Below are 14,272 nucleotides of genomic sequence, written 5' to 3' on the forward strand. Positions count from 1 at the left end.
AGGGTTTTCCCAAGGTTGCATACTACCCCCCCTCTTCAGAGGTCTCCAAACTGAGCCTCCTGTGGGAAAGGGAAGAATATGCTGTGGGCCCTGCCCCCTTGCCTCAGCTTGCCTGGGCACAGCTAGAGGCAGAGCACGCGGAGAAGGCGTGGGCTGCCAGGGAGGACGCGGTGGGTGGGATGAAATTTGCAATAATCAGGCAGCAGGATTTTCCCCAGCCCCAGTGAGAGGGAATGGGGGGCATCTCAGGGCTAGAGACCCAGGAAAGAAGAGAAGTGCTTCTCTCCTGAGGGTCTCCCCACCTCCTGATTCGACCCTGCTCCCCAAGCTCACCTAACCAGGGAGAGGTCAGACAAAGGCAGCGCTCCCTGAGCAGGAAATCAGAGGAGAACCAAGACTCCCAAAGGCGAATGGGCAGTGACTGACTGTCCATCTTTCTTGTTTCCCAAGCTGTAGTTCATTGGGCAGATACACAGCCCACTTGGCAGCTGACTTTATTCAAGTTGTCCAGTCATATTTTAATACTTTAAAGCTTGATTTAAAAACATGTGTATAACATGTGATGAGTCCATGAGTGATGCATTAATTATTGCAGACATTTTAGAAAATGCAACAAAAGGAAAAAAATATCCATTAGTTATCGACCCCACCATCCAGAAGTGCCATGGTTATTTTCATAGATGACCTTCCTGTCATTTTCAATGTAATTTATATATAAACATGTAATTATAGCATACTTGCTTTGTTTAGCAAACTACCATTCTCAACTGGGGGGCCACAGCTTTCCAATGTCATTACATAATTTTCCCCACATTGTAGTATATTATATAATGAGTGAACCCTAATTTATTCAACCAACTCCTATTGTTGGATATTGGGTTGTTTTCAACTTTTGCCATTATAAATAGCACAGTAATGAACATCTTCCTAGCTAATTCTAGGTCCTCTAAATTCCTGAAAGTGTAACTGCTGGATCGAAAGCATGTGCAGTTTGAAGGCTTTTGACAAGTTTTGCCAAATGACCCCCCTACCCCGCCCGTGAATGTGCACAATTTCAACCATCCATAGGACTGTCCTTTCTCCCACTCACTAGTATATGGCCTTCATTTTTGCTTCTAATCAATGTAAGGTGGGTGCTCTTACATAGGAAAGGAAAGTTCCTTTTAAGGGAAGAATACATTTCCTTCATCTGGTTAATAACTACACCCAGGGCATCTACAAGTTTCAACAGTTCCTCCTACATTTTTTTGGAAACATGTTTCTCCTGGAGGGACTTGGGAATCCTGACTGATGGTGAGGGATTAACACAAGAGGCTGGTTGGACAAACAGCTGTAGCAAAATCTCTCTTCTCCTATTATCTGCCTACTGGCTGGGCCATTTGGTCGAATTTATCTGTAGTGCTGATGGTGGTTCTTGTTTGGGCCAGGTCCGTTTTATAAAGTGCATGTTTATTTTCACAAAATGTATTTCCCAAGGTCACAGGTGTCTTTTTCTTCACTCCCACCAGAGTGGCTGATCATCTTGGCGTCCCTCCTGGCCCTGGCTTTGATTCTCGCAGTTTGCATCGCGGTCAACAGCCGAAGAAGGTAAGGGGATGCTCCACGGAACCTTCGACTTGGAAGGGCATCATTGAAACGTGGGCTCTATGTCCTTTCTGCTCAGAGTGTAGCCCTTGGAACCAGCAGCTCAGCACCCTGGGGGCTTGCTAGAAATGCAGAACCTCAGCCCCCACCCCCCCCCCCCCCCCCACCTCCTGTGTCAGAGTCTGTTTGGACAAGGCCTCAGGCATTCATGCACATGGTACAGGAGAAGAAGCCCTGCTCTGGCATGTAATTACCTGAACCTCCCCTTCTAAATAGTGGTTGAATCTCTTGGGGATCTTAATTGTTATTTTTTTTAAATATTTTTAATTGATTTCACAGAGGAAGGGAGAGGGAGAGAGAGATAGAAACATCATGATGAGAGAGAATCATTGATCGGCTGTCTCCTGCATGTCCCACACAGGGGATTGAGCCGGAAACCGGGCATGTGCCCTGACCGGGAATTGAACGGTGACCTCCTGGCTCATAGGTCAATGCTCAACCACTGAGCCAGCTGGCCGGGCAATCTTAATTATTTTGAGATTAAATCCCATGGAGACTCTATCTGATGAAAATTATGAAATACCTCACCAAAAAGGCATAAAATGATATATTCATTTATTAATTTATTAAACCAAATATTTATTAAGTGCATTCACAATGCACAAAAACACCATATAAAGATTCAGGGATTGGTCATCTCCTATCTGATGCCCATGGAGCTTTCTAGAACCCTTACTTAAAACAGGCATTGAGTCTGTGTGTTAATTTTGTAAGGACACTGTTTTCTATTTTGTGGACATAGCAGTTGAAAGGATTCAGATCTTGGCCTCGGAGAGCTCCCTGGCAGTGTGGTCTATGAAATAATGAAGAACTCCCTGTAGGAAAGTCTGAATAAAGACAGACAAATCCCTAGATCTGGGGGCTGTTTTCATCAAAGGTTCCTCTCCCTCCATCAGCAGCTATTTAAACAACATATATTCTTGGTTGAGCTGTGACCAGGCTCCAGAAATAAAGCCACTTAAAGTGAAATAAAGGAAAATAGTCATTCTAGCAACAGAAGAAATGAACTTGGACAAGGATACTCCACAAATATGAGTCTCAATTTCCTGTTTCAGACACTTTCAAGATGTGTTTTTGCTCCGAGCATATGCTCGGAAACATTAAACCTTCTGTAAGTGTCTCTTGAGAGTCCTTCTTTTAAGATAAAATAATCTTATTTCCAAGCGAGGGTCCCCTTAATTGTATCACTGAATCATCTAATAGGCCAGAAAAATGCCCCCGGGGTTGGGAGAAGACCTGGAGAAAATGATCTAATCCTTCTCATTGGCTTTTGGAAAACAGCAAATACCTAATTCCACTGCTGTAGGGGGCCCAGGCAGTATCTCTAATTATCCGAGGGAATTAAATAATGCCGTCTGACCTACCAGTTAATAAAAGTGTTCTATTAAAGTCGAAGAGCTGTGTTGCTCTCTGTACCTTTGAGGGCGTGATAAAAATAGTCGTGGCAGTTGATTGTATAGGGAACAAAAACTAGGAAAGGAAATCTGAAAGCCCTCCTGGAAGTCTCCTATGACTAAACGGAAAGAGACTTTTTTATTTTTAGTTGAATTTAAGTAATGTGACTTGAGGGACCCCTTACAAAGAGTCTTTATACTTTCCCTCAGCGTCCTTGTTTTCTCTAGCGTTACTTTTGCTCAGTTAAATGTGAATTTCCTATTGTTGGAAATCAGTCCTTTGCCCCAAGCCTTAGAATGCACGGCCACTGCTCACAGGTACAGTCCATGAGCTTTGCATGTCACCATGGAAACGCGGCCCCTGGTGCTGTGGATGGGGGAGACCTCAAAGAAGCATCTCAGCTGTCCCTGAGAGCAGCCGGAGCTCCCGCAGTGCAGCTGGTTAGCTCACACTTCGCTCCCCCATCATGTGAGCAGCAAGAAGGGCCCCATTGCACCCTCCCCCTCCTCCCAAGGCCAGCAGTCACCCTAGCAACGGGCAAACAGGGACACTTGGGATCCAGCACAGCACGTATCTCACCAGGAAAGTAGCTGCCTGGGCGCCGTAAATTACCATGTCCTGATCTGATAATCAAAAACAGATTTGCCAAGCAGCTAAAGAACGGTTATGGCTTCGCAGGCCCCTTCATGTGTGCTGTGTTTCTGAAGTCGCCAGCCTTCTAATCCTCTTAAAGGCTGGGCCTTTCTGCTTTGAGCATTACATTTTAGGGAGACACAGAATCCTGTTTTCATCAAAGAAAGTTTGGTTGAAAGCAGGGAACTACAACAGGCATTTCTTTACTCGGCAGACATCTTTTGAGGGGCGGGCTATGACCGTCAACCCTGGCGAGGAGAAAGAGAAGATTAAAAACAAAAAGTATCATCCTTTCCCTAAAAGAATCTTGAGGTTCAGTGGCAACATTGGCCTGTTGGCTGGGACTCCGCTGACATGTATAGAGCACATACTCTGTGCCAGGCACTGTCATATGAATTATGGTTAAAATATAAAAATGGAAAAGCATTAGTCACTGAAGTTGATGTTCAAGGGTTGACCACAGGTGTCCATGACAATGGCATCTGTGAGTCATGTCATCTTAAAGATGCTCAAGTGGGGGTCCCGTTATTCCCTTAGCTCTTTCCATCTCCTTCATAACCCACATCACCTTTTCTTGCTGTTCTTCATGTAACCAGAGTCCCTGAATTGCAACTTTCCAATGAAAATTGTACTTTATTCACTGTTCTTAAGAGAAAACTATGGTTTTAGGAGTTAGTTGGGTTGTTATACAGTCATTGAGGCTTAAGGGAAGAAGTTAGGTGCCTTTCCCTTACAGAATGTATCCGATTTGTACAAAGAGGAGAAAAATGATGACCAGAAAAGGCTTCACCAAACAGGAATGATTCAGGAATGTTTCTACACCGACTGCAGAAAAGGCCTTCGCCAGATTTCACTCTCAAGGAGATAATCCTCTTTGCTGTAGACCCCAGTGGGCCGCCACCACCCTCTGTGTGGCTGGTCCTGCCTTCCCTTAAACTGCAGCCTGGCTCCCTAATCCCTGCTTGCCCGACCTTGTTCCACCCTGGAGAACACAGCCGCCCCGCAGAGCTTTCTGCGATGACGGAAAGATTCTACATCTGTCCTGCCGGATCCACAACCACAAATCCTGGGGGTGACTGAGCACTCCACATATGGCTAGTGCTACTTAAAGCGAATTTTAAGTTTTTATTTATTTTAATTAGTTTAAATTTCAATAGCCACATGTGGCTAGTGGCCCAGCTCTAACACAAAGCACAATACAGCTCTAAAATAGCTTTAAGGATTGTCAGATAGAAGAGACATAGGTCGGTTGTTAAATTACCCCCTAAAGAAATTCCTCTGTGCCCTAAATGTACATGCCCCCCCCCCGCCTCCCCTCCTCCCCCCCCCTCGCTCACCCCATCACCCAGCCTGCCCACCCTGTCCTGGCAAGGCTCTAGCCTGGGTCTTTCCACATCATGTGGTCACTGTGTGCACAGCTAATGAAAGGATTTCAAGGCAAGGTAGAGTTTGGTGGAGATCTCTCACCTTTGGACTCAGAAAATCTAAGTCGCAGACACAATCATTCGGCCATAGCTGGCGATTCCATCTCAAATGACAGCCTTGACTTCTGGGATCAGTCTCCAGTTTACACAATGAGAAGGTTGGCTGGATGACCTCCCAGTCCCTTCAGTGCTGATGTTCCTGTTAAAATTTCTCCAAGAAGAATGAAAAAATCCGGACTTGAATTTTTAAAGTGCTTATGTAGATGCCTGGAGCACAGCATACTGGGCTGGGTTATTTATGAGAATCCTCCTGCCCTCCTGAAAGAACTCAGGCAGGTAACAGAGACACGTAAATCTACAGGGAAACATGGGCAGGACAAGGCCCAAGCCCTAGAGGTCAGATGTCCTCCACTTTCAACACCAGCTTTGTCTGCGTGAAGAACATGAATCCCCACTTCACCCCCATGCCCAAGCTTTTTATGCTTATAGATCACTTTCCTGCAGTATTTCATTCAACTTCTCAAGCACCCGTTACTTTAATGAGACACCTCTCTTTCAAAGAACACCGGAAATACCGCCTGAGAATCTAGAATAGCATGAGCAGCGTTCCACCTTCCGCCTTTTAAGTCACCTTCATGGTAAATGTAGCAAGGTGGCGGAGGCAACCAGAGAAGCAAGCAAAACCCATCTTCTGTGGCGCTCATTATATTGGCAATCACAGCCAGTGATTCTTAAAAAAAAATAGATTGTAGAGAGAAAAGGAGGGAGAGAAACATCAAACATCGATACGAGAGAGGAACATCAATCAGCTGCCTCCTGCACGCCCCCTACTGGGGATCGAGCCCACAACCTGGGCATGTGCCCTGACTAGAGATGGAACCCTAGACCTTTTGGTGCACAGGCCGATGCCCAACCAACTGGGCCACACCAGCCAGGGCACAGCCAGTGATTCTTGAACATCTCCTGTGTTCCAGATACTGTTCCAAGTGCTTATCCATGGCTTTGGTTTCCTCACTCACAATGTTGGTAAAAGCAGCAAATAAAACACTCACAGATGCATGTATTGCAGTGCCAGGCTCTGTGCTGAGGGCTTTTCACACCTTGTGAAGGTGGTACTCTTACTAGTCTGATGTTACAGAGAAGCAAGCTGAGGTTCAGAAAGGGTAAGTGAGTTGCCCCAGGTCACACGGCAGTCAAATCTCAACACCACGGCTCCTGAGCCCCGTCCTTGTGTATGTGGGCAGCACCCATACTCCCAGTCCCACGGGTCTGCAGCACTGGTCAAGCATCCTTCCGCTGCCCTCATCAAACATCCGGCCAGAGGAGACAGGATCTAACTCCTATAGAGGAGGTATAATTTCTATTTCCCCAAATAAGAGATTAAAGTTTATGGCCTTGGCAGTCCTAGCAGGAATGGCCCACAATCATGAATAATAGAGGCTTTGTCTGGCAACTCCAAATGTCCAGCGTCGAAGTGAACAATTCCGACTTCATACTGTTTCCCCATTTCCAGATGGTTGGCAGCATGAAGAGAGCTGGGCCGAGTCCAGGTTTTGGTTCATAAAGGCCTGGGGTTGAACATTGACTCTGTCTTACGAGCTGTGTGATCTCAAGTTGGTTATTAAACTTCCTGGGCCTCAGTTTCCACTGACATATAATGGGAATAAGAGCAGCATTGTGGGGTTATTGTGAGGATTACATAAAGTTACATGTGAAGTGCCTGGTACTCAGGAGGTGTCCAGTAAATGCTAGCCCATTGCCCCCTCCCCCCACCCCACCTGTAGTTGTGAGGATATGCAATAAGCAGCGATCGTGTTACAGGAAAGAGGAAGCATTGTGTCAGGCTGCGTGGGGTGAGGCGGTGCTATGACAATGCTATGACACAGAGACAAGATCAAGGTCATGCTCTTCCATAGAAAACCTTTGGCATTTGAATCTTAAGAAATGTTAGTAGTGAGAAACCTTAAAGTAGCTGAACTTTTTGCCTTGTGTAGCTCAACCGCCTATAACCAGGGTTATATGGAAGGTAACCAATGTTCTGGAAAAAGCAATACGGCCTATAGTTCTAGAAAAATGTTGTTTCATTCTTCTCAGTACATGCAGTAATAACCCCGACAAGGCCAACACAGTGTTGACTGTGAGAGGAAGTAATGGGACTTTTTTTTAATTGTTGACAGTATTATAGATATCCCCCGTTTCCCCCCTCCCCTGCCTCTTCCACCTAACCCCCACCCAACCCCAAGCCTTCACCACACTATTATCTGTGTCCATGGGCTATGCATATATGCATATACGTTCTTTGGTTAATCTCGTCCCATCCACCTAATGGGACTTTCTTGAATACACAAATCAGAATGATTGACGATCATCATGTTGATGGTTTATCTGAGTCTGTGGAAATTGCTCAAGCACTAATAGAGGCAAACATTTCCATTGCGTAGCATGGTGAAATGAGAACTAGAACTTGGGAGTCAGATACTACAGGGGTTGAGTAACCTGGGGTGAGTTACTGAATTTTCTGACCCCAAGGTTTCTTCACCTGTAATAGGGGATAATAACAGCATTGGCTTCCTGAGCTGTGACCACTGCATCAGAAATCCTGTGAAGGCTTTAACCGAAGATCCTGGGTCCCACTCCTAGGTCTGGGGCCGAGAATTTGCATTTCCAACTAGCTCACAGCTGATGCTTTTACTGCTGGTTCAGGGGACCTCACTTGAAGAAGTGCTGACTGTTAAAAGCCAGTAAGAGGAAACATACTAAGGACCAGTATAAACCGTAGTGACAATGATGTTGTCCGTGATGCTGATGATTGGGTCATTGCACCCTTTTCTCATATGATCTTTACATTATCAGGTGTGGGCAGAAGAAAAAGCTGGTGATCAATGGGAATGGAGCTGTGGAGGACAGAAAGCCAAGCGGACTCAACGGGGAGGCCAGCAAGTCTCAGGAGATGGTGCATTTGGTGAACAAGGAGCCGTCGGAGACCCCAGACCAGTGTATGACAGCCGATGAGACGCGGAACCTACAGAACGTGGACATGAAGATTGGGGTGTAACACTTACACCATGATCTTGGATAGAAATCACACATAACCAATACAGGGAGCTGGGACACTCACAGATGCAATGTGCTACTGATTATTTCATTGGGGTTCTTTTTTTTTTTTTTTTTTTTTTTAGCATAACATTTTCTACTCCTTTTTGTTTATTGTGCTTTGTTTTTTGAAGTCAGTCAATTTATAAAAAGAGCATTGCTTTCTGAAATGAGGGCCCAATTAACCATCGGCAAGATTTTGACTTAAGCCTCCCACTCCCTGGGGTATGCTATGGATGGCGTCTAAAAAAAGCCATAAATGCATCTTTCTGATCCTCAACCTTCCCTCCACCCCACCTCCCAGATGACAGCCGCATGCTAAGGACATCCCCCCAGAGCTAAGAGGAACTGGTTCCTGAAAGGAAATCTGAATGGGTTCATATTGTCCATCTAGGGGCCCAGTCCCTAGGCATTGCTTTCCATGGGGGTAGGGGACTGGGATGTACTGGTTATACATCCTTTTCTACAGACGCCCTGGAAATTTTCCCAATGCTATTGAGAATGCCCAAAGGGTCAAGCTATTTATCTGTAGTAAGCTATTTATCTGTGTTTTTGAAATATGAAACCCTGGAGGTCCTGTAATTAGTATGATTTTTTTTTTGTTTTGTTACTTTGTCAGAAGCATAAAAAGGGTTTAAGTTGATTCATAATAAACAGCTGTATTTCTTCCACTTTTACCCTTTGTGCTGTGATCCTTCAGTGTCTTAACCAGCAAAGTCTGGGTCCCAACAGCTCATCAGGAAGATGTGGGAGGGTTCCCTGGAAGACTTCCTCTCAGAGCTAAGTCCCTACTCAGTCTCCCCTCACTCAAATCTCACAGAAGATCCAGGAAGGCAGTTGAGTTTCTGAGGCTCAAAGGCTTTCTGTCTGGTCCTAGAACCAAAATTGTGAGAGGAGAGACTTCGGCAGCTTTCCTATTATAATGGCCACCTATTCTCTCCTTGAAGGGCTCTGAAAAGTCACATTACATTTGCATGACGTACTATTGTGGTGTCCCCTTCCACTGACCCCATTAGTGATGTCCAAAAACAATATGAAAGTGCCTTCTGGCCTCTTGTAATCAAGGAGAAGCCGTGGACATGAAAGCGCATAGACAGTAGCCACTGGTTGCACAGGTTAGGGGCGTGGGGGAGGGAGCAGTGTAGATCCTGTTTGAGTATTTTTATGGCCGTATTTGTTTATACTTTAACATTCCAGTTTCTCTTCCCAATGACGGTGCTACTCAGAAAGTTAAGTGCCTGGGGAATCTCAAAAGGTTAAAAGGGTTTCCTACCTACTCAGTCTTATTACCAGATACCAGGTTTATGGCCAAATAAAAGATTAATGGCTTTATCCCTTGGTTCTCAAGTCCTCTGTGGTCTTCATTCACAACTTCAGAAAGCCCCATTCATTCTGGGACTTCCAAAGGCTACTTATAATAGAAGAGATTAGATCTCTATAGTAAGAGCTCCTATAAAATGGGACCTCCTTCATTAGGCCTCTATAAAAAGTTATCTGTTGCCTAAACTAATATGCTTAACTGGCAATATTTCTCAGACAAAAAGAAAAAGAACCAGAAGGATGAGGAGGAGGAAGAGAAGGAAGAGGAAGGGGGGGAGAGGGAGGAGGAAGAAGAGAAGAAGGAGGAAGAGAATGTGGAAAGGAGGGGGAGGAAGAGAAAGAGAAGGAGAAGAAGAGGAGATAGGAGGAGAGGGAGAAAGAGGGAGAGGAAGTAGAGAAGGAGAAATAAGGAAGTCTAGAGCTTCCATCTCTTCGGTGCACTACACTTGTACTATTGCCTGAAGTTCATGGACTAGGATGCATTCTCTCCCATTTGACGTAATAGTGTAACTCCAGAAGCTCAGCTTGGCTACACATCATTCCTACCAGTGACTTGCCAGATGACCTGGGCTAAGTCATTCACCTGGGCCTTGCTTCTATTAGTGAGGGGCCAGCATTTTATTGTTTTGCAAAGTTAAAAGAGGAAAGATGAGAAGCCTGCAAAGCTGAGAGCTTAAGAGGTAATTTTTCCTGTAATCATAAATCTTTTATGTCTCCTGAGGGCTCCCTTTAAATTAGCACTGGGTGAAAAATAAAATGGGACAAAAGACACCTTCATATCTATACTTTGCATACTTTAACCTGCAGAATGGATTTCTCCAACAAAACCCCTCAAAAAGTTGTACATCAAGACTATGACACCAAGGACCAATTTCTTAGCCAACGTCCATTCAATGCTGTTTTAGTGGGAGTAGGAGGAAGGAAACCTCCCACTTCTGTAGAAGATAAAATGTGCTTCCGGAACAAGAATAGAATGGTTCATTCACCTTTGTGTCATAGTTATGCCTTTTGTAAATCACGTTGAGTTTTCCAAGAGTATTTTATTGTTTGCATGTGTCTGGTGACCATTGTTATTTTGATTTTTCACAGTACTCCCTTCCTCTGACTTTTGTATATTTATTGACAGGCCAGTAACAAGGAAAGCATGATATGTATATTGCCCAGTTGAAAGCATTTATTGGAAACTATTAAAAGGATACTGTTGAAACATTAAAGAAAATGGACTCAGGAATCTCTGTTTTAAGGGGGATGGGAACCTGGGAGGGGCACAGCTACGATTATCTGCCTGTCTGGGTAATTTAGAAGCACAAGGTCAAAGGTTTAGGAGGTGGCTGAGGCTTCACACTCACGTTATTTTTTCTAAAAGGAAAAACTTCATGGGTTTCCATCACTTGAGAAACTTCTTTTGGAGGAAGTTTAATATTCCATGAAAGGCGTGTGGTCCACATATTTCAAACTAAATGAGATATGAAGTGTTAGTTCTTTAAAGCCAAGAACTACTCCTGGACTTCCAGGTAAAGAGAGGAGAGTGAACATACCTCCATTTCCTCATGCAAGACTCAAAGGACAATAAGAGGTATTCCAAAAGGCATAAACCAGCCGGGCCAAGGAAAATGGAGGAAGAGGCCATAGTAACAATCTGAAGCTGGACAGTGATGGCTCATTGGTAACTGACTGAGTAAATGGGGAAAGTTGAGAAGCAACCATATTTGTGTAGCAGAACCCCATCCCCACCCCCAACAAGGCCCAGGAATTGGCAGCATCAGCTACCTCTGGATATGGTAGAGAAGGTGGGACTAAAATGACGAGGGTGGCTTTAAAGCCTGCTTAAAAACCCCAGATCTCTTTCCCCACTCTAAGTAGCTGAGTGACTGCTCTTTCCCAAGGCCAGCAAGTGACCGGAAGTTTATCCTCTGAAGGGGGCAAAATAAAGAGTCTCTGAGTGAAGGAAAACAAGGCACACACAGTTGACACTGGAAAGTGAAGCCATGCGTAAGGAATGTCAAGACTGCCTAGCCAAGCATGGATCCTCCGGGCAGAAGTTCAGTCTTTCTGGGGAATCTGATAAGCCTGAGAGAAAACCGTAAAGATACTAACATGATAGTTCCCCAAGGACATTAGCCCAGCAAAGCAATCTACAGTGAGGATCACATCTCAAGCTTCAGCAGGACCCACTGGCTCTTAGCTTTCTATAGTTCACCCTTACACATGAGAAATCGAGGAGATTCACAGAGAAGAAAACTTAAAAATAAAACAGATCATTAATAACCTCAGTAAGATAAGAGGAGATCATGTAGCTAATGAAACAAGAACACAATGCTAGGGCAAGAACATTCAGGGAACACCTAAAGAAATGGAGCTTTTAAAAATCTAAACATGAAAGCACAGATTTAAAAATAAACTCAATAGAAGGTTTAGAAAATACAGTTGTAGAAATGTCCCAGAAAATAGAGTGAAGACAAAGAAATGGAAACAGATGAGAAAAGTGGAGAATCATTCTAGGAAACCTAACATGCAAATAATAGGAGTTGCAGAAAGAGAGAAAATGAGAAAGAAATCATCCAAGAAATAAATCAAAACCATTTCCCAGAATTGAAGAATATGAATATCTAGCTCAGTGCAATAGATGAAAACAGAGCCACAACAAAGCACGTCATTTTAAGAAGTCACAACAATGGAGGCAAAATAGATTATTCCATAAGCTCTAGAGAGAGAAAAAATTGAAAGCAAAGAAGATCAAGAATCAAAATAGAATCAGACTTTCCCAATAGCCATATTGAAGACCATGAAACAGTGCCTTCAAAATCCTGAGGGAAATGTTTCCAAGCTAGAACTCTAATTTAACTGAACCACACATTAAGTGAAAGGGTAGAATAAAGACATTTTAAATAGGCACTGTCGTCAAACCTACTCACCCATTCTCAGGCAACTCCCAAGGGATGTACTCCAGCAAAACAAGGGAGTTGCCAAGAAAGGGGAGGCGTGAGCTTCAGAAAACAAAGTAAAGGGAATTCCTAAAATGATGATAAAGGGGGATCCCGAGATGACAGCCGTACAGCAGCTCTAGGGAACAATCAGTCCAAACTGAAGCACTGACTAACAAATGAAGCAATAAAGCCCTGGATTCATCCACCTCTAATTAAAGAGAAAATTACTTTTTGGTTATATTAGTTAACTACTGATGCCTTAAAAACCACTCCAAAATGCAGCGTACATTTATTATTTTTTATGAGTCCACCCATTGACTAGGTGCTTCTACTGATCGGGGCAGGGCTCAGTTGAGCATGACAACACTCACACAGGTGTCTGTGGTTAACACACTCGTCTACGATGGCTTCATCTGGGATGGCTGGGTGACTGGAGTCTCTTTGTGTGTCCCTCACATCCTTCAGCTGCCTCGTCCAGGGATCCAAGTGACAGCAGATGCCACAAGGCCTCTTGAGGGGTAGGCCCAGAACTCTATCATTCCACCATATAGTACTGTTGGCTACGCAAGTCTCAAGAGCAGCCCAGATTTAAAGGCTGGGAAATATATTCTACTTCTTCATGGGAGGCACTGCAAAGTCACATTGCAAAAAGTGTGACTACAAGGAGACCAGTGACCAGGACCATGAGGGCCACCAGTCTATAACAGATGTGTTGGAAGATTTTTGTGCTGGAGGGCACCTCTCATGTTTATGATTAATAAATACACACCATTTGGCCATACTGGCAAATAGCATTAACTTAGAAAACCATAAACAACTTCATAAATTCCATGTTATTGGAAAAGGATGGAGCCAGATCTTGTGTAAATAGATTTTGCAGAGATTGCCTGGTGTAGTAAATAGAAAGAGCATGAGCTTTGGAATTAGGTAAACCTGTCTTGCTATTGTTGTTTTGGGACTTTTTGCTTGTTTTTTAAATATGGTTTTTAAAAATTGATTTTAGAGAGAGAGAAAGAAAGGACACAGAGAGAAAAACATCCATTGGCTGTCTCCTGCAAGCCCCCTACTGGGGATTGAGCTCGCAACCCAGGCATGTGCCCTGACCAGGAATCAAACTGGTGACCTCTTAATGCATGGGATAATGCTCAACCCACTGATTCACTCTGGCCAGGGCTGAACCTGGGTTTTAATAGGGATGCTACCACTGAACTGTGCAACCCTACTAACACATCTAATTAGTCTTAGTTTTCTCATCTGCAAAGGAGGGACAATAAAACCTTCATAGGGTCACTAGGAGGATTAAGTGAGGTAATAAGTTCATGGCAGTGCCTGGCATTTATCAGGTTCTCAAAAAGATTGATTCCCATGTGAATATTAATTTATCTCTCCCATACGCACAGTAGGTACTAAACTTCTCTCTTCACCACACCATCTCCTCCAGTTTCCTGAACTCTAACCAGCTTTTACATGTGTGTTGTTATTAATGTGGGGTACCAGAGACCAGAATATTTCAGAATGGAAGTCTCCTTATAAGGGAAGCCCTTTGATTTTAACAGAAATGCTGTTTGCTTTCAAAGCAAGACTGAAGAGCAAGGAGTCCAGGAAGCAGATTAGCTGGCATCCTGTGATGAAATCTTGGCCATTCAAGCTGTGGCTGCAGATAAACCAAAGTTGGGGCTCCACCCATGCTCTGATCAGAACCTCAAGACAGTTGTCTCACGCCACCTCTACCCAGGCTGAGCCCATTTCCTCCTCTCATGCCACCTCTTTATCTTGTCCCCACATATCATTGAAGCAGATCTTACTCTGCCATTTAATTAATTTGCCCCTGGGCCT

General features: G+C 44.2%; 1 protein-coding gene across 8 annotated transcripts in view; it reads left to right on the plus strand.

Annotated features, from left to right (window-relative positions):
* Nucleotides 1-8,866, plus strand: part of CD44 (CD44 molecule (IN blood group)) — an 87,770-nt gene extending 78,904 nt beyond the window's left edge. For all 8 annotated transcript variants that reach the window (XM_070427780.1, XM_070427781.1, XM_070427782.1 and 5 more), the window contains 2 exons: nt 1,509-1,587; nt 7,950-8,866. In XM_070427780.1, coding sequence (XP_070283881.1) covers nt 1,509-1,587; nt 7,950-8,151 — 281 coding nt within the window. In that variant the 3' untranslated portion in view covers nt 8,152-8,866. The remainder of the gene's footprint in view (nt 1-1,508; nt 1,588-7,949) is intronic.
* Nucleotides 8,867-14,272: the final 5,406 nt, after the last annotated feature.

Source organism: Myotis yumanensis, unplaced genomic scaffold, assembly GCF_028538775.1.
Source record: "Myotis yumanensis isolate MYYU_CA2020_CCGP unplaced genomic scaffold, mMyoYum1.0.hap1 SCAF_10, whole genome shotgun sequence".
In the NCBI taxonomy this organism is placed as follows: Eukaryota; Metazoa; Chordata; class Mammalia; order Chiroptera; family Vespertilionidae; genus Myotis; species Myotis yumanensis.